The sequence below is a fragment of the Neopsephotus bourkii genome, unplaced genomic scaffold (genome assembly GCF_033783945.1).
Source record: "Neopsephotus bourkii isolate Nb327-2 ecotype Australia unplaced genomic scaffold, CSIRO-AGI_Nbou_v1 NB_275, whole genome shotgun sequence".
NCBI lineage: Eukaryota > Metazoa > Chordata > Aves > Psittaciformes > Psittacidae > Neopsephotus > Neopsephotus bourkii.
In genome coordinates, this window is record NW_026900784.1 from 2,059,226 (window position 1) to 2,080,749 (window position 21,524).

The 21,524-nt window shown below is 39.7% G+C and overlaps 1 protein-coding gene across 2 annotated transcripts in view; it reads left to right on the forward strand.

Annotated features, from left to right (window-relative positions):
- The first annotated feature begins 461 nt into the window (after positions 1–461).
- Positions 462–21,524, forward strand: part of MMP16 (matrix metallopeptidase 16) — a 180,570-nt gene continuing 159,507 nt past the window's right edge. The window contains exon 1 of one of the 2 annotated variants that reach the window (XM_061346811.1): positions 462–939. In XM_061346811.1, coding sequence (XP_061202795.1) covers positions 808–939 — 132 coding nt within the window. In that variant the 5' untranslated portion in view covers positions 462–807. The remainder of the gene's footprint in view (positions 940–21,524) is intronic. The other variant, XM_061346812.1, reaches the window with a different exon arrangement.

Consider the following 21,524-nt stretch of genomic DNA (forward strand, 5'->3'; position numbering starts at 1 on the left):
GGTCCACCCTGCCAGCAGACCGGGCACCTGTACAGCTGCTGGGGTACGCCCGTGCAAGGAAAGGCCGAGAGCACCTCCCACGCGGCCCCCCCGCGACAGCCGCTCTCAGCTGCAGCGCGCTGGCAGCCAGCTGTCTGCGGGCCCCGCGCGGCCGCACGGCGGAAGAGCGGCAGGGCCGCCTGGCGGACCCGCTGCCTGTGAAACGCCTACTAGGCGGGGCCATGTAGATTTCGGCTGAACATTCTGGAGTGGAGGGGAGCGACGGGGGGAGATGTGAGGCGAGGCAAGGAAAGGGTAGGCTAGGCCGGGCCGGACCGGGCCGGGCCAGGCCAGGCAAGGTAGTGCGCCGAGCTGAGCCGCGCCGGTCCGAGCCAAGCCGAGCCGAGCCGAGCTGAGCAGAGCCGCGCCCGCGCCGCGCCGCTAGGCCGGCCTTCCCTTGGAGGGGGAGGAGATAGAAGGAGGAGGGAGAAGAGGAGGAGGAGGGGGAGGGGGAGGAGGGAGAGAAGGGAGGACACGGGGAGGCGGTTGCTGGTGCTGGCCAGAGGGGAGTCGTGCAGGAGCTGTGGCTGCACTCGGACGCCGCATTCCCTCTTTACGGGACTGGTGGTGAGGATGAGCGAGAGCTGACCCTGCCCCTGCCGCCGCCAGTGCTGTGAAGTGTCTGCTGCTCCTCCTGCTCCTCCCCTGCTGTGGGTGAACCTGCGCTACGGGCTCTTCACCGACACGGCCGGGGGTTGGTTTGTTTGTGTATTTGTTTAAGGCAAGGTGAGAGAAAGAGATCTTCCACCCGCTGAAGCACAGTTCACTATGATCGTACTCGCATCCAGCACTAGAAGCCGGTTGGATTTCGTGTCTCAGTCCAGGGTGTTTTTCTTGCAAACCTTCCTTTGGATTTTATGTGCTACAGTGTGCAAAGCGGAGCAGTATTTCAATGTGGAGGTAAGATCAGCCGTGTGCGTGTGCGATCGTGTGTGCTCCCCCTCTCCCGTTCCCCCTTCCCTTTTCTTACATCCCTTAAATGAAATGAAATAGCCAGTCAGCTATGTCTTCCAGCAGTCAGGGCAGAGGTCTGTGGTGGCTTTCTTTCCAGCAGCCTACAGCTACCTCCGCTCCCTGAGTTCCCCGCCCGGTGGATGCGTTTCGACCGAAGATCCCGATGTCCGCGGCCGCACAAAGCGCCGAGCTGGGCGCCAGGCGCAGCCTCAGCAGCCGCTCTGCCCTCACCCGCCCAGCGCGGAGGGGAGACCCTTGCCTTGGGCACGTGGGGACTCTTGGGGAGAAGGATGTATCTCAGGGAAGACTGCATATCTTGGGCGTAAGAGAACACTGTATTGCTGAGTTTTCCTTTTTAAATGAACGAATGAAAGAGTCTTATGGGAACAGGAGGAAGGAAACTTAAGATTTTGGCACGTTTCTTTGTGGTAAAGTATTTTACAAGATAACATCTTTTTCCTATTAAAAGATAACAAAGTTGCCACGGCACGAAGGTGCAAGTATAGCACAGAAGTTGGAGGGTGTGGAGGACCAGGAAACAGCATTTTTCCAAGTGAAAAAGATAATAAAATGTGGGGATGCCTAGATGGGGCAAAGTTTATGACACTGAGAATTCAGTGGGCATCCACTTCCAGTCAATCTTCTGTACATTCCCAGTTTTCCCGTCTGGGGTTTTTGCGTAGTGCTTTTTGTTAACTGATGTTCCTTTACTGACTTTATCATTTTTGCATATATTCTTCTTTTCTTTTTCTCTCTCTTTTCGTTCTGCTGTGAGCCCCGTTTCTTAATCTGTTTCAACGTGATGTATTTCCCTCTTCCTTTCCCTGTCTGTTCGACTTCATCTTTTTTGTCATGTGTCTCTTTTTAATTTAATATGGGCTCTTTCAACTTCTGTTTTTCTCTTAAATCCTTGTGTGCCTTCACTTTCTTCCATCCTGCCAGTGCCACTCCAAACTTTATGCTGCACCCATCCATTGCCCTCGTTTTTGTTTCTAGTTGCTTTCATCCCCTGGGTTCCCACAATTCTTTCAGAGAATAAAGCCTGTGTCTTTTTCTCTGTCTCGCACATATGCACGCTTGCTTGTTTCATATGAGCTCTTGTTCTCACTCACTCTTATTTTTGCTACTGTCTCTGTCAGAATCACTCCTGCAGATGATCTCTGTTCCTAGACTTTCTTTGTCTGAAGTTTTTACCTGTACTTCTTCCCTTTCTGAGGCATGCAAGATGACCTCAAATGTATAAACCTCCCCCACTTTTTCTTTCCCCATGACTGCTTTCATTCAAGTCTTTCCCTCTCTATAGGCAGTTTCCCTTGCCACATGCAATCCTCTCAGCCTAACAACACACAACCATAGCTTGTCTCTGACTTTTATTTCTTCAGACAGTATTGTCTTTTACTCCATCATTAAGGTCTTTCCTGTTTATAAGTCCTAGTCTTTCTTTTTTCTCGTCTACGTTCTAGTTGGTCTTGTTTGTTCCTTATAAGCAGTGTGCATCTCTGCTTCTGTTTGACTGTAAGCTCTTTGGGGCAGGACTCGTGTCTTCTTGCATGTTTATGTGGTGTGTACTGTGCTCAGGTCCAGAGTACAATTGTGAGACTTTTGCTGTATAAATACTAAAGTAAAAAATTTCAGAATGCATGTTGAAGTTTTATTCTTCTTTTGCTCATGTCCTCAGCTGCCTTCTTTACCGATGAGCAGGGGAAGACAGTATGGAAGAGAGGAAGTTGCTCTCTGTATCCTCTCCAGGCTTCACAGGCTGGCCCCCTGCAGGGTATAGGGAAGAAATTCCAGCGACAGAATTTTCTCCTCCCACAGTAGTCTGCTTTTCTGGCATCTGGCTCTGCTGGAGAGACGGGCGGCAGATGGAGCTAGTGTGGGAGGAGAAAAAAGATTGGTTTAGTCAAGTGGAATATGAACAGGAGGCCAACTCCAGTCAGGAGGTTTTATAAGAAGGGAAGCACTTTCTTTTTTGCCACCTCTTCCATATGGAAAACAGTACATTTTGAGGGCAAAGGCAGTATTGGAAGCAAGAAACACTGCTGGGTGGAATGAAGTAGCATGTGCGTGTGATGAGCACATATTTCTCCCTTTGAAATAGGCCATCTCCTGTTCTTCATCTCAGTTCTTCAGAAACAAAGTGTGTTATCATATGTCAGTGCTCCCAGTCTCTTTTCATATTTAAGTCTGAGCAACAGATTGCTGGGAGCTAAAAGAGTTGCAGGGAGTTACTCTGGTATTTTAAGTTTTCCTAATATGAGGCTTTACCCTGGGCCTTTGACAACTCTCAGTGACATGGTCCTGGGCTGTGTAGACCTAAGATCTGCCCCAGAACAGCCATTGCCATGTTCGCGTTGTTTGAATAGCACTAAAAATTCAACTTTCTTTTCACTGGGAATAGCAAAGGCTAAAAGCAGGGGAAATTTGAGGCAAAAGAGTTGGCAACAGCATGCATGTATTGTGCTGTACAACCCTGTGTGTCAGCACAAGTGCATAAACCACTTGTACTTAATAGTAAATTGTGAAAATATGACAAGTATTTCTTATAGCAATAAGAATATGCAAAGTACGGTTCAGGAAAGAAGTAGTGTACATACAGTTGAATGAAATGTTACTGAAAAATGCTTAGGGTGGTTAGAAAGCAGTGTTTTGTTTTGTTTTTTTCCATTTCTTACTGTCTCTAAACAAAGTCCAGATAATACCTGTTGAACATTAGAAAATGTGGAGATCATTTATTTCCTTTTGTTGTTCTGTTGATTTAATCCACATTCCTGACTGATAGACAAAATGTGTGCAATAGTATATGATGCTTTGTTTTGGGTTGTTTGTTTCGATGTAGGTTTGTTAGGCTATGAGCCAGGGCAGTCCTTAGCAGATACTACCATAGCTCAAAGATATTAAATAATGATGTTATCTTTTAAAAGAAAAAGAAAGCTGAAGTTTGCAAGCTTGTGTAAACATTATTGTTCCTCGTAGTTTGATTGCCCTCTGTGAAATTTCTTTTAACCATGCATTTTCATGGATGAAGTCTTTAAGTTTCCAATGATAGCCGAGTTGTCAGTCCAGAAATGTATTCATGTATGTAATATTTCATGTGTAGACATAGTTGCGTAGGATTCAGATATCGGAGTACAGGAATCTGGAGGGGCACAATTGCTCTCTTGAGCCAGTAAGAGGTTTATGGTAAAGCTGCATGACAGATGATTGTAAACTGATATTTAATCATGATAAGGCTTAGGGTTCACACAATCTTATGTGTTGGAAGGTTTTAGCATTAATTTTCAAGGTCCAGTGATTGCCAGTAGCATTTTTGTGAGACTTTGTTTCTGACATCATGAGAAAAGCTAAGGTAGCTCCATCTTCTCAGTGCTGAACTACTGGTCCAAAACAATAACTTCACTAAGTAAGTGCAGAAATGGAACAATTAGTCCGTCAGTATAGAGATTGTGTACTATTTTCAGCTATTTCTGTACATTTGCAGAGGAAGGTAGACATGAATAAGATAGTGGATGGAATAATAGTTGTTTACATTTTAAATGGAGGTGATCCTGCCCCTCTGCTCTGCTCTTGTGAGACCTCACTTGGGGTATGGTGTACAGTTCTGGTATCCTCAACATAAGAAGGACATGGAACTGTTGGAACAAGTCCAGAGGAGGGCCACGAGGATGATCAGGGGACTGGAGCACCTCCTGTATGAAGACCGGCTGAGAATGTTGGGGCTGTTCAACCTGGAGAAGAGAAGGCTGCGTGGAGATCTCATAGCAGCCTTCCAGTATCTGAAAGGGTGTTTATAGGGATGCTGGGGAGGGACTTTTCATTAGGGACTGTATTGACAGGACAAGCGGTAATGAGTTTGAACTTAAACAGGGGAAATTTAGATTGGATATAAGGAGGAAGTTCTTTATTGTAAGGGTGGTGAGGCACTGGAATGGGTTGCCCAAGGAAGTTGTGAATGCTCCTTCCCTCATGATGTTCAAGGCCGATTTGGACAGCGCCTTGGGAGACATGGTTCAGTGTGAGGTGTCCCTGCCTATGGCAGGGGGTTGGTTCTTTCCAACCCTAACTATTCTATGATTCTATGTTATTTGGAGTGTCTGCAGATGGTCTTTCACAGGTATCATCAATATAGACTACTTATATATACATGTTTTCCTAAAGCCAACAATATTGAGCTGGTATCATCCTGTGAGTTTATCTTCTAATGTTATCTTTTGATTTATTTATATATTTGAATTATATGTGTTTGTATATTTACTATGAAGTACTCAATAGAAAATAAATTAAAAAATGATGTCACTGTTTTGTTAAGGGAAAAATGGTTACTGAAACAAGAATACCTTGTTTGGAAGACAGGATCATCATACATCTAAAATAAGATTAATCTCCGGATGCTAATACTGCCTACTGTTACTCAACTAAGCATCTGTGTAAACCCTGTTGAGCAAAGAAGTATTTTTTTAGAATATCACCTAGCTTCATTGACTGCATCTGTGATGTGGAAAACACTAGAGAGAAAGCATGCTTCAGAATCATCTTTCTCCTCAAGCTGGCTGTTATGCTTTGTTTTCCTTCTTCTAGTGCTAAATATTTAGACTTGAATTCCTAGGGTAGGTCTGAAAATTATGCACCTCTGTAAGGCCATACAGTTATTTCTCTGTTTTCAGAGGTGGAAGAGTTAAATTGCATACTGTGGAACAAAATACAGTAGAATTTTCAGGAAAATACCATTACTTTCCTTCATGGTAATAAGTGCCTGTGAACCCCATTGTTTTCACCATTAATAACTTTACAATTAGCCTTCAGGTTCTGCTGAATGGTAAAGCGTGACCTTTTCTCCCATAGGCTTTGGGCCTTTTAAGCTTAAAACCAGACCAGTTTAATTCTTCAGCTGGTATCTGAAAGGGAATAAACATTTGGAATGGGATAAAGTCCTCCAGTATCACCTTTACACACTTTTTATGAAGCGGGCTTGATTGTCAGGTTTGCAAGTGCAACACAATATTTCTATAATCTGTTAAAATTCAAGCTCAAAACTGTATAGAAGCAGTTAAGATAGTTTTGATATAACTAGTGGCATGTGTCCTAGAAGGAACTTCCAGGATCTTCTGCATTGTTTCTAGTTGTAGTCAGTGTGCATGATTCTCGGTTATTTAAAATCTGAATCTTACTCTTATATAAGGTGTCAGCTAAATGAATTGGATTTTTGTTAGAACAAGAAGTTCAAATAGAAATTACTAGGATGGAGAGGAATTACTGAATCAGGTGGTGGAGACGGTTAATGGTTGAAATACTAGTCAATAAAAATACAGATATAATGTGGTGTATTTCCTATTTGCTTTTGAGGAAATTCAGATGCATAGAAAACCTCCTGTAAAGGCTTCTAATGATTAGATATATCTAGATAAGGAAAATAATGGGAAAGTTACGTGTCTGATTAATAGGCAACAGAACACTTTCTTGTCATAGAAGGTAAATGACTACTATAATGAACTGGCTCTTGTTTGATAGGAAGAAATACATATAGAGGCTAGTAGCTGGCAGAGTGCATTCTCTACTGTAATATAAACAATAATTCCTGTATACAAAAATTTCAGTTGGTCATTTTCTACTGTAAAGCAGGAAATTATTTTGTGCTTCTAATGTTGCAGGGAAGTTTATGGATTATGTTGCATGTATGTTGTTCAAAGACAGACTGAAAAAATGGTCCCGGTTCTTATGAGTTCCCAATTGATGTAGTATGTTAGACCAAGTCATATTTGTTTATACTTGTGGTTCATCTTACTGTTGGAAATTTTTGCCTGTTTTGTGTTTAAATGTCAGACCTCTTAGTGATTCTCTATTCAACTAAAGAAATAAAATGGTTAAAAGATTTATGTAATCACTTAATGTAAGGAAAAGTAAATCTACCAAAATTAGGAATACTTCCAAAATTATGATATTCCTAATGTTTTCTGACATGAGGTCTTACTAAAACAAATATACAATTTGTTAGCTCACCTAAAACCCCTGGACAAATGCAAGCTTTCCGCCTTCCATTATTCAGAAGGCATAATGTAAAACTGCATAACTATTCATTGTTTCTTCAGAGTGGATATATTATGTTCTTTAGCTGGTTTAAGATTTATACTGCTCTTCGTCAGTTTTATTTGAATCTGTCTAAAAGGTCAGTGCTTGCTCTAGGCACCTCAGCTCTTCTTACGCACTCAAGACAGAGTTGTAAGAGTTTAGAAGCTAGAATGCAGTGTTATATAGAGAACGTTTCAAACTGTATCTGTTTTCAGTATTTTACTCTGTCTCATTCTTCTACTTTACTGTGGGGTTAAATACTGGAGGGCTTTGGGTTAATGCTTTTTGAAGATCTTTAAAGTAACAATGTAATTTAAAAAAATATTTAAATTATCTATTTAAATTGCTTAGTTCTTCTCACCTCTCTGTGTCTGATTCCAGTCTATTGTCTGACCTGTTTGCTATCCTCAAACTACATTATTGACCATAATCTGAAGGAGCAGGTTAAATCTGTTTAATTTGTTATCTGTGATAAGTCAAATGACAGATTTAGTTTCATTTTGTATGAGGAAGACCAGGATTAGTGCTACAAACATGGTTTTAGTTGGCACTGAAATGGATTTGAAAAATAATTATGATTAGAGCTTTATCCTTTAAAGAGGGGTCATGCTATTTGGAACCTTTATTTATTGGTTGCCTGGCAACTGTTCATTCATGCTCCTGCTTATCATCATTCATTATAAGCATCTTTGCTATATAGTAAGAGCAAATACATGGTAACAGTTTATTTCTTTGCTGAATTAAAATTGACGGACAAATTACTGACATAGAAAAAAATATTTCTGTAGTTTTAGTTATTAACCGTAAGTGTTAGTACAACGTTTCTCTACTTACTAGCAGGCTGGATTATACCAGTTGAGTAATCTGCACTTCAGATGTGATCATAATGTTCCTAGCATACCTTTTGATGTATTACAGTACATAATTGATTTAGGGACTTGTTCAGGTGTTTTTGTCATGCTTAAAATCTCCTGTTAATTTCAGGATCAAGGCTTCAGGATGTGAAAAAACTTGTCTCCTGTGATTTCAGTTTTGGCATTAGGCAACCCAATCTCAGGTGATGAGACTTGAACCCGTTATTGGGAAAGGGGTTTAAAATTCTGGGATTAAAACTGTTGTGACATGGGATATACAGCTGAAGCAAGGAGCCACAATAGAACATTAAAGTCCCTTGATGAGTTCTCATTGTAGAAAAATAGCAGTTTTTATTGCACTGTGAGAAAACATTCATAAAGCATGATATTTGACAATTGTTTTATGACCGTCGATGAAAAATACTTTGCCTTTTGTATTTATTCTTTATGAATTGTACTGCAATTGACCCCAGTGTGGAATAGCAGTGTGGAATGGGACAGTTGTCCTGTGGAGCATTCATAGAAGGTGCCTCTGCATGCTGGGAGGAATATTGGAACAAATTCCTTATAGCTGCATCTTGAAAGAGCATTTGTCACTGTAGGGCTAAGGTGGAAGTAGATTTGTCTCTCTCCTGCTGCCTCTTGGTAGCAGTGGTTTTGCCTCAATACTGGACAGCTCAGAGATTGGGGGAAGAATGTCCCTATAAAACTGGTGCCCTCAGCTTTGAGATTCTGGTTGTATTAACTCAGCAGTACTCTTCATACCATGCCACAACTATGGGGGACAAAGTAACTGCTGTGAGACAAACCTACTTCAATTTTTCATAAGCTTTTCCCTCTCACATGGCATGTCTGTAATACATGAAGATGCCGTTGTGTGTTTTTTTCTTCTATGAAACAGCTGAACTGGTTTCACAGTTGCATAGATAATTTGAAAAGAAATGCTAACCTCATAAAATCTGGTCTTTAATTTTTTCCTCCTGATCTTGTAGAGAAATAGCCATTTTATTTCATTGGTCCTGTTAATGTTTGCTGACATACAGTCAAATTTCACAACTGTGAAATACAGGTTGGCAAGGGGGAGACTTACCTTGTCAGAAAATCACCAGCTGAAAGGCACATGGAAACATGTCAAGTTCTTTAAAACACAGATTGCAAAAGAGGAAATCAAGTATTGCTTTCAATGGGTAGAAGGACACTTCCTTTAAATGTATCAGTGGGCATTTGCAACATGCACCAAAGAGGAAATTGCTTCCTGGTTTTTATTGCATTCAGATCTGAAGGTGATGATCCTGTCATATTTTTCTTTCTTACCTCAGACTTGTTGTGTGATGCTCTTGTAGGATATTGCTTTGACCCACTGTTTTTGCAGAGAAATTGACAGATTGTTTGTCTGCATGTCATGGTTTACATGCTGTACAGAATAGTAATAATACAGTTAATTGCATATAGAATAAATGATCTGTCTTCCACACAATAAAATCTGTTAGTATTACTACAAGTAATAGTTTTATAGTGCTAACTGTACAGCATGATTTTAGTCTTAGTGAGTGAAGCTTTGTTTTTCCTAATTGCTTCATATATTTAAAAAAATAAAATAATATATATAAAAAAAACCCAGACCATGAACAAACAGAACCTAGGATTGTGTTCCATTATTTTATTTTCCTTACTGATTATAAAATGCTGGATTCTGATACTTCTGACCTTCATTACTTGTACATGGAATGCCAGCTTTGGTAAGGTCTTCATTATCTCTTCCTTTGTTGCATGTATTTTTAAACACGTTTGGAAAAGGCGATGGTGTAAGTGACTGTGGCACGTGGGCATGGAGATCTGAGTTTTGTGTCCATTTATATAACGAGTCTTCATATCGATACGTAGCTTACGCATCTTTGTAACCTTTCTTGTACAAATATGAAGTGGAAGAATTGAAGAATGTTGCTGCCTTCTCTGATGCGTGTCAAGAACAACAGAAGTGATGTAAAAGAGCCACTAATACGTCTTCATCACTCACTTGTGTCAGAACTATTTAACATTTTTCATAATAAGTAGTAGAGGGATATAATAAAATGTATTTCAATTTGATCATTTGTGTAGTTATTCAAGTAGTGAATATGTTAAAAGAGACAAATACGAGGTCAGAAAAGGTGAAGAACATGTCTACAACACTTTGAACGCTGGTTTATTTTGTTGACTTTAAGTAGCAAAATTTGGTAGAGAACATTATCAGTAGGGTTATGTGAAGAATTACGTGAAGAAATCCATCTGCGGGTCCTGAAGGAACTGGTGAATGAAGTTGCTAAGCCACTGTCCATCATATTTGAAAAATCTTGGCAGTCAGGTGAAGTTCCCGATGACTGGAAAAAGGGAAATATAACCCCCATTTTCAAGAAGGGGAAAATGGATGACCCAGGGGATTACAGACCAGTCAGTCTCACCTCTGTGCCTGGCAAAATCTTGGAGCAGATTCTCCTGGAAGGCATGCTAAGGCACATGAAAAAAAACCAAGGTTCTTGGTGTCAGCCAGCATGGCTTCACTAAGGGGAAATCCTGCCTGACCAGTTTGGTGGCCTTCTATGATGGGGCTACGGAACTGATGGACAGGGGTAGAGCAGTGGATGTCATCTACCTGGATTTGTGCAAAGCGTTTGACACTGTCCCACATGACATCCTTGTCTCTAAATTGGAGAGACATCAATTTGATGAATGGACCACTCGGTGGATAAAGAACTGGCTGGATGGCCACATGTAAAGAGTTGTGGTCAATGGCTAAACATTCGTCTGGAGACCAATAACAAGTGGTGTCCCTCAGGGATCAGTGTTGGGACCGGTATTGTTCAACATCGTTGTCGCTGACATGGACAGTTGGATTGAGTGCACCCTCAGCAAGTTTGCCGATGACATCAAGCTGTGTGGTTCGGTTGATAGGCTGGAGGGAAGGAATGCCATCCAGAGGGACCTTGACACGCTTGAGAGGTTGGCGGATGCCAGCCTTATGAAGTTGAACCATGCCAAGTGCAAGGTCCTACACCTGGGTTGAAGCAATCCCAGGCATGGCTACAGGTTAAGCAAAGAAGAGATTCAGAGCAGCCCTGAGGAGAAGGACTTGGGGGTGCTGGTCGATGAGAAAATGATCATGAGCAGGCTTCAGTGTGCGCTTGAAGCCCAGAAAGCCAATCGTATCCTGGGCTGCATCAAGAGGAGCATGACCACTAGGTCAAAGGAGGTTATCCTGCCCCTCTACTCTGCTCTCGTGAGACCTCACTTGGAGTATGGTTTACAGTTCTGGTGTCCTCAACATAAAAAGGACATGGAACTGTTGGAACAAGTCCAGAGGAGGGCCACGAGGATGATGAGGGGACTGGAGCACCTCCCATATGAAGAGAGGCTGAGAAAGTTGGGGCTGTTCAGCCTTGAGAAGAGAAGGCTGCATGGAGACCTCATAGCAGCCTTCGAGTATCTGAAAGGGGGCTTATAGGGATGCCGGGGAGGGACTTTTCATTAGGGACTGTATTGACAGGACAAGCGGTAACGAGTTCAAACTTAAACAGGGAAAGGTTAGCTTGGATATAAGGAAGAAGTTCTTTACTGTGAGGGTAATGAGGCACTGGAATGGATTGCCCAGGGAAGTTGTGAATGCTCCATTCCTGGTGGTGTTAAGGCCATGTTGGACAGAGCCTTGGGAGACATGGTTTAGTGTGAGGTGTCCCTGCCCATGGCAAGGGGGCTTGGAACTAGATGATCTTAAGGTCCTTTACAACCCTAACTATTCTGTGATTCTATGATACTATGAGTGAAGATAGAGAGTATCACATTCTCTTTCAGAATTAAAGTTTAAATAATTTTTGTTACGCCAGTGCAAAACCAGATAGTCTGCTTAGAATGTATTTAAATAAATGTAAAAGTCTTAACAACTAAAATCAATTTTGGATCAGATTATAAATGTTCTAAAATGCAAAATTAATAACTGCTCTTTTTTTGAATGAATGTACTATTTAGTAAGTAAATTGTTCCAGAAACATTCATATTGCCTTGTCTTCACAGTATCTAAGCTGCTTCTTTTTTGTTTGAATATTTGTGGGTTTTTATGAAATACAGTAAAAGATTGGCCTTTCACTGCTCCAGGTATTAATGTTTTTTATCAGACACCACTAACAGGCTGACGTGGTGCTCACATATCCCTGGATGTTAAAAACGTAGTGTGAGGATGAGGCACTGGGGAAATAAAAGACTTGCTATGCTGACATCTTAGGTGTGGTAGAAGTGGAAACTGAATCTTGTTTTTCAGGGTTCCTGTACTATAATTTCACATTATGACCTTCCTTCTTTCAACTTTCCTCCTTACTTCTTTTTTCTTACTTCTTTCTTTCTTATCTCCTGTTTTCTTACATTTTTTTAGTTTTCTTTCCTGTCAACTTGTCTTCATACAGACTATTGCCAGCAGCCAAGGAAAATCATTAGTCATTATTGAGCCATAGAATCAGAGATACTAGAGATGGAGTCTATTTTTCTGCCAGTGCAGGATTGCTAGCTATTGTTTATTTGGTGGAGTTTTATCAATTTTTAAAATCCACAGTGGTGGGACTTCTAAAATTAGAATTGAAAAAAAACCCAAACCTGGTAAAAGTACAGTAGGGGAAACTACAGTGGAAGATTTAATTTCAATAGACTTTTCCTTTGGCTACTGGCAAGCGATTGAAGTTGGCTGAGGTTAAGCAATTTTTGACAGAAAGTGATGTCTGTTCTGTAATCCAAGATGATAGAACCTGTGTATGACCATAGATGACATGCTCCAGTTGGTAATTCGGTGTATTTCTTTGACTTTACAGAATGAAAAATAGAGGAGGGGCAGAAAGAAATGAAGGATTGATTTAATTTTTCACTCAATTTGAAATTCTTAGTGCAGTTGAAATGGACTAACACTGCCTGATTCTAAAAGATATGTAGATGTGTGTGTGGATTACTGACACAGTTTCAGGAGGACTTGACTAACTTATGATGATTTTCTCAAAGTACTGTGGTTTATTGTATTGATGTATTAATACTTAGTGAATAAAAGTGGATGTTAGTAGGAATGTTATGGATAAGTAGGTATTGCGCTCTGTTAAAGAATCTTATTTTGGAATTTCATGCATTATGTCATTATTGTGGTCACAAACACAGTTTTAAAGATGTTCATGACACTGACACATATGCGCTGTCATAAAGTCCATGCTTTGCAAATTATTTAACACTTGGGAAACAAGGATCTCAAGATATTCAGTGTGAGAATGTTGAGTCTGTTTACTGATATACATCCTGATGGTGAGATTTGTGCAGGGAGATTTGCATGAAGTAAATTTTCCAGCAAGTGTGCAAGCTGTAAGGTTAGATTTGGAAAGGGATTCAGTTTGAGAAAACAATGCTTAAATTTAGGTTTTCAAATATGCTGTGCATTCCTTAAGTCAGTGAAACAGAGAAACTAATTCAACTGATCAACCAGTTAATGTTTGTATTAGAGTGAATTGAATCTTTTTTCTGGGCTCTACTGTTAGTATTCACTATTAGTGTGATTCAGTTGCTTACGAATGGGCATCCAGTACTGTTTAAGGTGTCTTTGTAAAAGATGCGCAAAAGGCTGACAGAAATAACATGGGACCTGTGAAAGCTTCAGGTTTTTAGGAAGCTTCACCTTTTTAGGAAGCCAGGCTGTGTGTCCTAAGTAATCTCAGATGAAATTAGACACTTCCTATTTAGTTTTCTAAATCCTGTTCCCAATTTTTAAGTGATGGTGGAGGCTGTTAAGACACCTGTAGACACTGACATTCAGATGTTGTAATTTGGGTCTGAATCCCTGCCTTCTGCAATGGTGGGGATTCATTAACACTTGTCTAGGTACCTGATACTGTTTGGCCCTGGGGTTTGTCTTGCTTGGCCTCTAGATAATGTTACAGAAAAGCATAGGCCTCCTAAAAGTCTGATGATATATCTGCCATCCCCTGGATAATGTAGATCACCTCAGATCACACCAGACACATGTACTTCTGATAAAACCAAGGGCATAACTTCATTTTTACGGAGTTTTTACCCTGTCACTCTAATGCCCTGCACATTAAGTGCAATACCCTTGAGCGCAAGAAGCTAACACTTTCTTACATCTTTAGAGCTCATTATTTTTAATAATATAGGTATTTATATATATTTTATATATATATTTATATATATATGTATATATATGAATATAGGTATTTATGTATTTTACATATTTTAATAATATAGGTTAGGGATATAAAGAACGCAACATTTTTCTGCTGACGTCAAGGCAGTTGTCCCTTCAACTGTAAGGAGACCAGGTCTAGCCCAGTTTAAATCTATGTGTTACCTAACTTACAGCAAATACTGCTCACACGTTTTACAAACTCAGTGCATCTGACTGTTGTTTGATGCCTCACCATAAAGGATTTTAAATGGTGTCTCTCCTTCCTAGACATACAAACCTCTAAACAGCTGTTTGTTGCTCTTGAGAGAACAGAATGGTAAGCATCTTTATAAACAGTAATTAGAAAATTATTTTAGAAGAATAAGCTTGCTAAATGTCTATTGTCTGATAGACAATCCCCAAGAAAATAAAAATGAAAATGACATTGTAATAATTTATTTGGATAAGAGCCCTAGGATCTCAAGAATAATTAGCAGTGTTTTCAACTACTTTTGTTATGTAAAGTAACGTGGATTAATTCAACAGAAATTTACATTTCTGTGTTGATACCAGAATTTAGATCTTCATAGACAGGTATGTATTTCATTGATCTATTTACACTGCTTGCTTTAGTTCCTCAGAACTGTGGAATTAACTGAATCAGAATAAGAGTGGTATTGGTCAACTTTTATTTATATATTATTATCTGTAAGTCCAAAATTTAAAATACCAGAATATGCTACCTGATGTACTGTAGAATCATAGAATAGTAAGAGTTGGAAAGGACCTTAAGATCATCTAGTTCCAACCCCCCTGCAATGGGCAGGGACACCTCACACTAAATCATACCACCCAAGGCTTCATCCAACCTGGCCTTGAACACTGCCAGGGATGGAGCATTCACACCTCCCTGGGGAACCCATTCCAGTGCCTCACCACCCTCACATTGTTATTTAAGTTTTAACCCATTATCACTACAGTCCCTAATGAGTCCCTCTGGATGGCATTCCTTCCCTCCAGCCTATCAACCGAACCACACAGCTTGGTGTCATCGGCAAACTTGCTGAGGGTGCACTCAATCCCACTGTCCATGTCAGCGATGAAGATGTTAAACAAGACCGGTCCCAACACCGATCCCTGAGGGACACCACTCATTACTGGTCTCCAGACGGACATTGAGCATGTGGCCATCCAGCCAGTTCTTTATCCACTGAGTGGTCCATTCATCAAATTGATGTCTCTCCAATTTAGAGACAAGGATGTCATGTGGGACAGTGTCAAACGCTTTGCACAAATCCAGGTAGATGACATCCACTGCTCTACCCCTGTCCATCAGTTCCGTAGCCCCATCATAGAAGGCCACCAAACTGGTCAGGCAGGATTTCCCCTTAGTGAAGCCATGCCGGCTGTCGCCAAGCACCTTGTTTTTTTTCATGTGCCATAGCATGCCTTCCAGGAGAATCTGCTCCAAGATTTTGCCAGGCACAGAGGTGAGACTGACTGGTCTGTAATTCCCCAGGTCATCCATTTTCCCCTTCTTGAAAATGGGGGTTATATTTCCCTTTTTCCAGTCATCGGGAACTTCACCTGACTGCCATGATTTTACATGAGTTTTCTGCTATCATGTAATTATAAGAGAGACTAGATCTATTGCTGAGTTTTAGGTCTGCGTTTGGGAAGGAAGAGTGATATGTCTGCAATTTTTTATTCTAGAAAAGCTTCCTTTGTGATATTTAGCTATATTCCTTTTTTTTACTATATTCCTTTTTTTTTTTTTTTTTTTTTCACTGACAGGCTCATTTAGAGAAAAAAATCCAGTACTTTAGTTCCTTTGTGAATACTCCTCTATAGTTTTTCCTTGCTGCCTAGAGAATTCACTTAAATTTTCAGCAGCAGAGGAGGATTGTTAAAGTAAATCTAAGCTTTAAAAATGTTTGAACAATACATTCTGTAATGTTTTGTAAACGTTATGAGCGAATAAAGACAGAAGAGCCTAAAGCAACCGTAGCTTTTCTCATTTTAGGAACATGGTTTCATGAAGGACTTGGCAGTGTTAGGTTAATACCTGGACTCAGTGATCTTAAAGGTCTTTCCCAACCTAATGATTCTAACAGAATAGAGAAATTCATCATTAGAGGAATTGTATTCTTGAGCAATTTCCAGAAAGAATAGTAGGGAAGTAATGTATGGGAGAAACAGTTAACTTCTTTTGAGATGGAGTCTATTTAATGAAAGGGCTTACATAGTATTACTTCTCTCATTAGCAGTAACGGACTGGATTCCTTTCTTGTTGTGTACTCTCAGTCTAATTTTCCTCATTCAGTGAGGCTGATGCCTCTACTGACAGCCATTGACAGTAATGTTTATTCTTCTGTATTAGTCTGTCTACCTTAAGAACTCTATTGCTATTGTATTAGACAAAAAATGTGAACTATTTTGCATCAGTTAAGTTCTCCACTTGATTGCTTTTTTGTCACTTTTTCTACTCAGGCACCATATGTGAAAGTCTGTTTTTCCAATAACATTTAATTCAGTGCTTACAATCTTGAATAAGGCCTATGGAATCAACCCAGACTGGTTTGAAAAATTGTAAAAGGGCTTTTGGAATATTTTTGTTTGTCTTGTGCTTTTTGAGCTTTTGGGTTCACTTTTTTAGTGTTCTGGGGGTTTTTGTTTTTTTTCTTTTTTCCCCTGAAACAAAGAAGAATTTCGCAGTTAAGGAAGAAACTGGGTATTTTCATTATACTCAGTAAGCCAAGTCTTCTGGAAACATACCAAATGTTTAAGATGAAACCTATCTAGTATTAGCCACAGTGCTCACTTCATACCTCTTTTCAACTGTCTTCAGAATTGTATTTGTTGCTATTTTTTTATGCTGTTCAAACTTGTCATTTCATAATGTCGAAGTACTTCTAGCTGCTGACAAACACTGTTTTTCACTATATGATGAGTGCTAACATCTACTAACATTGTACAGTTTGCATAATACCATTAAACTGTTTAACAGTGGCTAACTGGCTGGCCTTGTGCATCACTATTTGCTTAACTATAGAGTAGCCTAAGCTTCATTCTGTGGCTTAGCCACTGACTGTTTGCAGCAGCAGGGCCTAGGTGGTTCTCTAGAGATTTAGCTTTTATTTTTACAGGTACTGTGATTTCTTTAGTAGGAAAAAACCCACAGATTTTACTGCTTTTAAATTAAATTTGCCATTCTCTACTCTTGTTATTTGGTATCATCTGTGAGAGACAAAAAGAATTGCAGTGAGGTAGGACCAGTGTCCTAGAGTTTTGAGGTTAGACCTCCAAAAGCAGTATGTTAATACATCAGTATCAGTAATGATGTGTATTTTCAGTCATAACCTAACAATAATTTGTGAACTGGGGAGGTTAACTTAAATAATAGTACTTAAATAATATAAACAAATTTTTAGGTAAGTGTTTAGGTAATATAAATTCTCTCTCCTCCTATGTAAAGAGATGCTTTTTCTTTTATATTCTTTTATATATATTTTTTTTTTTTTACTTCAGTTGAGATACATGAAATTTAAGACAGGCCTTGAAGAAGACAGTGGCTGACTGCTTAGATAATATTTTCATGAGAAAAATGCCAGTGACTGATACATACTCAATGGATATTGATTAGAGAGGGGAGGACATGACAATAGTTGACTGCCTAACAATGTAAATTTAAACTTCGGAATTCCTGTAGTGATTGACTTCATGTATGAGTCAGGAGTTGAAAGTCAGAAAAATCTTGGAAGACCTGGCAGTAAGGATTCTGCTTGTTCAAGAACGCAAGTAGGGAGTTCAATATTAGTTTAGCCATATATATCTATTTTAGGTCACCATCTCATTTCTTTCCTACGATTCAGGAGACATTTCTTTGGTAGAAAGGAGAAAGCATGTCATGAATTTCAAAGTAAGAACTAAACAGAAACACGTGTATATGTCATATAAATGCAGTGGGTAGTGTGACTCTTGACTTTGAAAGAACAGAGGAGGTAACCCCTCAGGCATTGCTTTTTGCTTGTGTTAATAAAGTTGTATTCAGCTTTTGAGGTATAGTGCCACAAAGGGACTAAAGATAGTGGAATGAATTTAGCTCATTATGTCCAGCGTGGATTAAAGCCCTGATCACATTAATGTTGGAGACAAGCATTTGAAATGCAGTCCCACATGACTGTGAACCCCTTGTCTTACATACCGTGAAGCAGAGTCTGTACAAGAAGGTATCCCCTGGGTTCACTGTGAGTTTAAAATTATGCCACCTCGGTTCATGCTGAATGAACACAGTATTGGAAGATTTTTGAAAGAGATGTGGCTGTGTTTATGATTAATATGTTAAAATAATAAAACTGGTTTTGCAGGTTTTCTGGAGATCTCTATATAAAAATGCCAATACAGTTTAAATTTCTGCATTATAGGCCTAACTGAAACTGGTACAAGTCTTAGTATCTTTAATTATATTGAGAAATGTTCAGCAAAGATGGTAAACTGAAAAGGTTTGGATAAATCTTCATATCATGTGGAACTGCTGACTATTTCACCTGATGATTTGCTTGATGTGAGATACCATAACTTGCAGGAGTTAAGTCTCAAGTATAAAACTCAGTATCAGAGTAACTCTGTCTACATAGGTAAGCTAAGCAATGCCAGAGAAGTATTCAGGCACTGAATTCATCTGTCTATGGAGTTCAATTTTCAGGCAGGATTTCAGTAGGGACCAGCTAATGCTCTTACTGACCAGGGGCAACCTCCTGAAAGATTTGAATTCAGGCACTCTTGTGTGTTTAGCAGTATGGAAGTGAACTTGTTGTGCCAGTAATTTTTTCATGCTGGAGAATTGTCTGAGGCACATGTAATTTAGACATGACCAGGTTTTTTTTGTGAGTGTTCTTAAATGAACTGATCCTGATTTGTTCCTCTTGGTGATTCACTCTTCTTCAGATGAGATGTGAAGGGTAAAGGTCCAGAACATCTATCGCCTTGTTATCATTTGTTGCAGTTTCTGTCAAAAAATTGCGATGACAGACACTGTGTTGGAAAACTGATTTTGTTGTTTGTTTTTTCATATCAGTATTTTCTTTGGATTTGCATCATCCAAGCACCACAAACAAAGGTTAGCCTCAGACATCTTCGCTCTAGAAGGAGAATCTAACCAGATTTAAATACTTGAGGATCAGGACAGTCTGCAGTAGTGTCATACTGGTGTGTTGGACAAGGGCTCAGTCAGGTTTTATGTGTGATTTAGAAGATACGCCTTCAAAAGCCTGAAATATTTTTATTGACATTTGTTGCGTACATTAGATTGAGTCAACACTTTGTTTACCCTGTATTATATTTCTTTTGACTGTGCTTTCTTATGGGCATGTTTTTCTTGGTTGTAAGTTTGGCTTACATTGGCTATTGAGGAGACAGACATGCTTTTTTCCATCATTGTCTCTGGAATGGTTAGTGGCAGGGCAAGTGACCCAGTGCTGTACCAAAGTTCATCAAACCTGAGCCGGAGAAAGCAGCACTGAAGTCTCCAGCTGAAAAAATAGAGTCAGCTGAAGCAGAGACGTTGTTACCTCTGATCATGACCTATGCAGTTGACTCTCAGGAAATGTTTCTATGCAGTTTATATGCTTGCAGTTCTGCATTGCAAACTTCCAGTAAATTTGTGCATGGTGCAAATGTTACGGTGTTGCTCCACAGTCAGGTCCGTATATGATTAGAGTCTCCTGTGTTGAAGGTGAGGTAAGTCAAAAGAGCTTTCCAGAGCTCCTTCACTCTTTGGTACTTCCTGGAACTGTCAAGGAAGAATGTCACTGAGAATTGATTTGAACCGTACGTTTGGGAGCTGAGCTGGGATATCAACTTATGTACTAGTGACCCGCTGAACTCCTGTAATAGCATGGTGTAACATTATTAGTCTTTAAGACTACATTCAGAGTATTACTTACATGGGGGAAAATGAGCCTTCCTCTGCTTTTTTTCCTCTGCATTTTCCTTTGTAAAGTTCAGCATGGTACATAGCAGAGGACTTTAGCTTTGATCTGGGAAAGCATGCGATTGGGAACTGTTTAAGGAAGCTAGGTAGTTCAATGTCTTGAAAAGGAGAAAACTCAGAATGGCTTTTTCTGATTGGTAATATTAGCCTTCTCTGACACCCTGTGAAATACCATCTTCTGTATAAACTGTAAGCAAAATCAAGCTGTTGATACCTATTGTGGTTACTACTGCCCATGTCAAATGTTTTGTCTTGACCTGGTGCCCTCCATTCTAATTTTGTAAGTAGGTTCTTAGTTTGTATGAACAACTTTTTTAATGTCTGGCCTTCTAGGTGGAAGGGCTGTGTGATGCAGAATGAACTGATTTGAAATTGAGGTAAATAAAATGTTCATTATGTCACATTTATCATCTGTTATATCAGAAATACATATAGTAAATTTGCAATGTGTAGTTTTTTTAAGCATTTAAGTTACTCTGGCTGCTATATGCAGCATACAGTTTTAAAGGTTTGTAAATGAGGCCATAGCAAACATTTCCAATTTCTGCCCTAAAAGTGAAGTCAGTTACTGGATTGCAGTTGTTCAGATCCTCCCTTGTTCTTTATGTAAATGTAGTTATTATCATATAACATATGGTGCTTCCTCTCCCCCTTCTAACTTCGCATCTTTATTCTAAGTAGAAAAGGGACATTGAAAATACAGCAAGCCTAGCAACGATGAAATTCCTACGGTGAAATTGTGTCCTGACTGAAATTAATGGGAGTTTTACTCTGACCTCTGTGGGGCCGTGGTTTCACCTGGAGCACTTCTCTTTCAAAAGCTTTCAGTTCAAGTGTGAGGGAGCTGTGTCTAAAGCCATGGAATCCCTTGCCACTAGCTATAATGTTTCATGTTGCTATTGCTCTGTACTCTTAACTCACGGGATTAGCTCTTGCTAACATCTGTGCTATTGGTTAAACACTTTAGGCTGTGGGATAAGTGTAATTCAGGGGAGTATTGCTTGCAGGATGATAATGTGGCTGATATTTTTCCAGAAACATTCGTGTGTGCGTGGCAAAGTAGTTTGAAGCTATTAAGATGCGTTTCTTTTATTGTGTTTAGAAAATGTTAAAATACAACAAAACATCAAATGAGGCAGTGTGGATACATCAATGGGGGGAGATTTAGCTAAGGATTGTTTAAATAAGGTGTCTGACAATTTTCAAGGTAGTGCCTCATTTTAAGCCACTTGTAGAATAAAGTGCCAAATGATTATCAGTATGTTTAACTTACCTGCATGTACCAGTTAGATATACACCAGATCACTAGAAATATTTTTCTTATGTTTCACTGTGATGTGAAATGAGAACATAATTTCTTCATCAACTTGAAATTCTTCTCTGTCAAAATTAGTCAGGATCACCATGAGAACAGGGTGTCAATGTTGCTACTTTGACC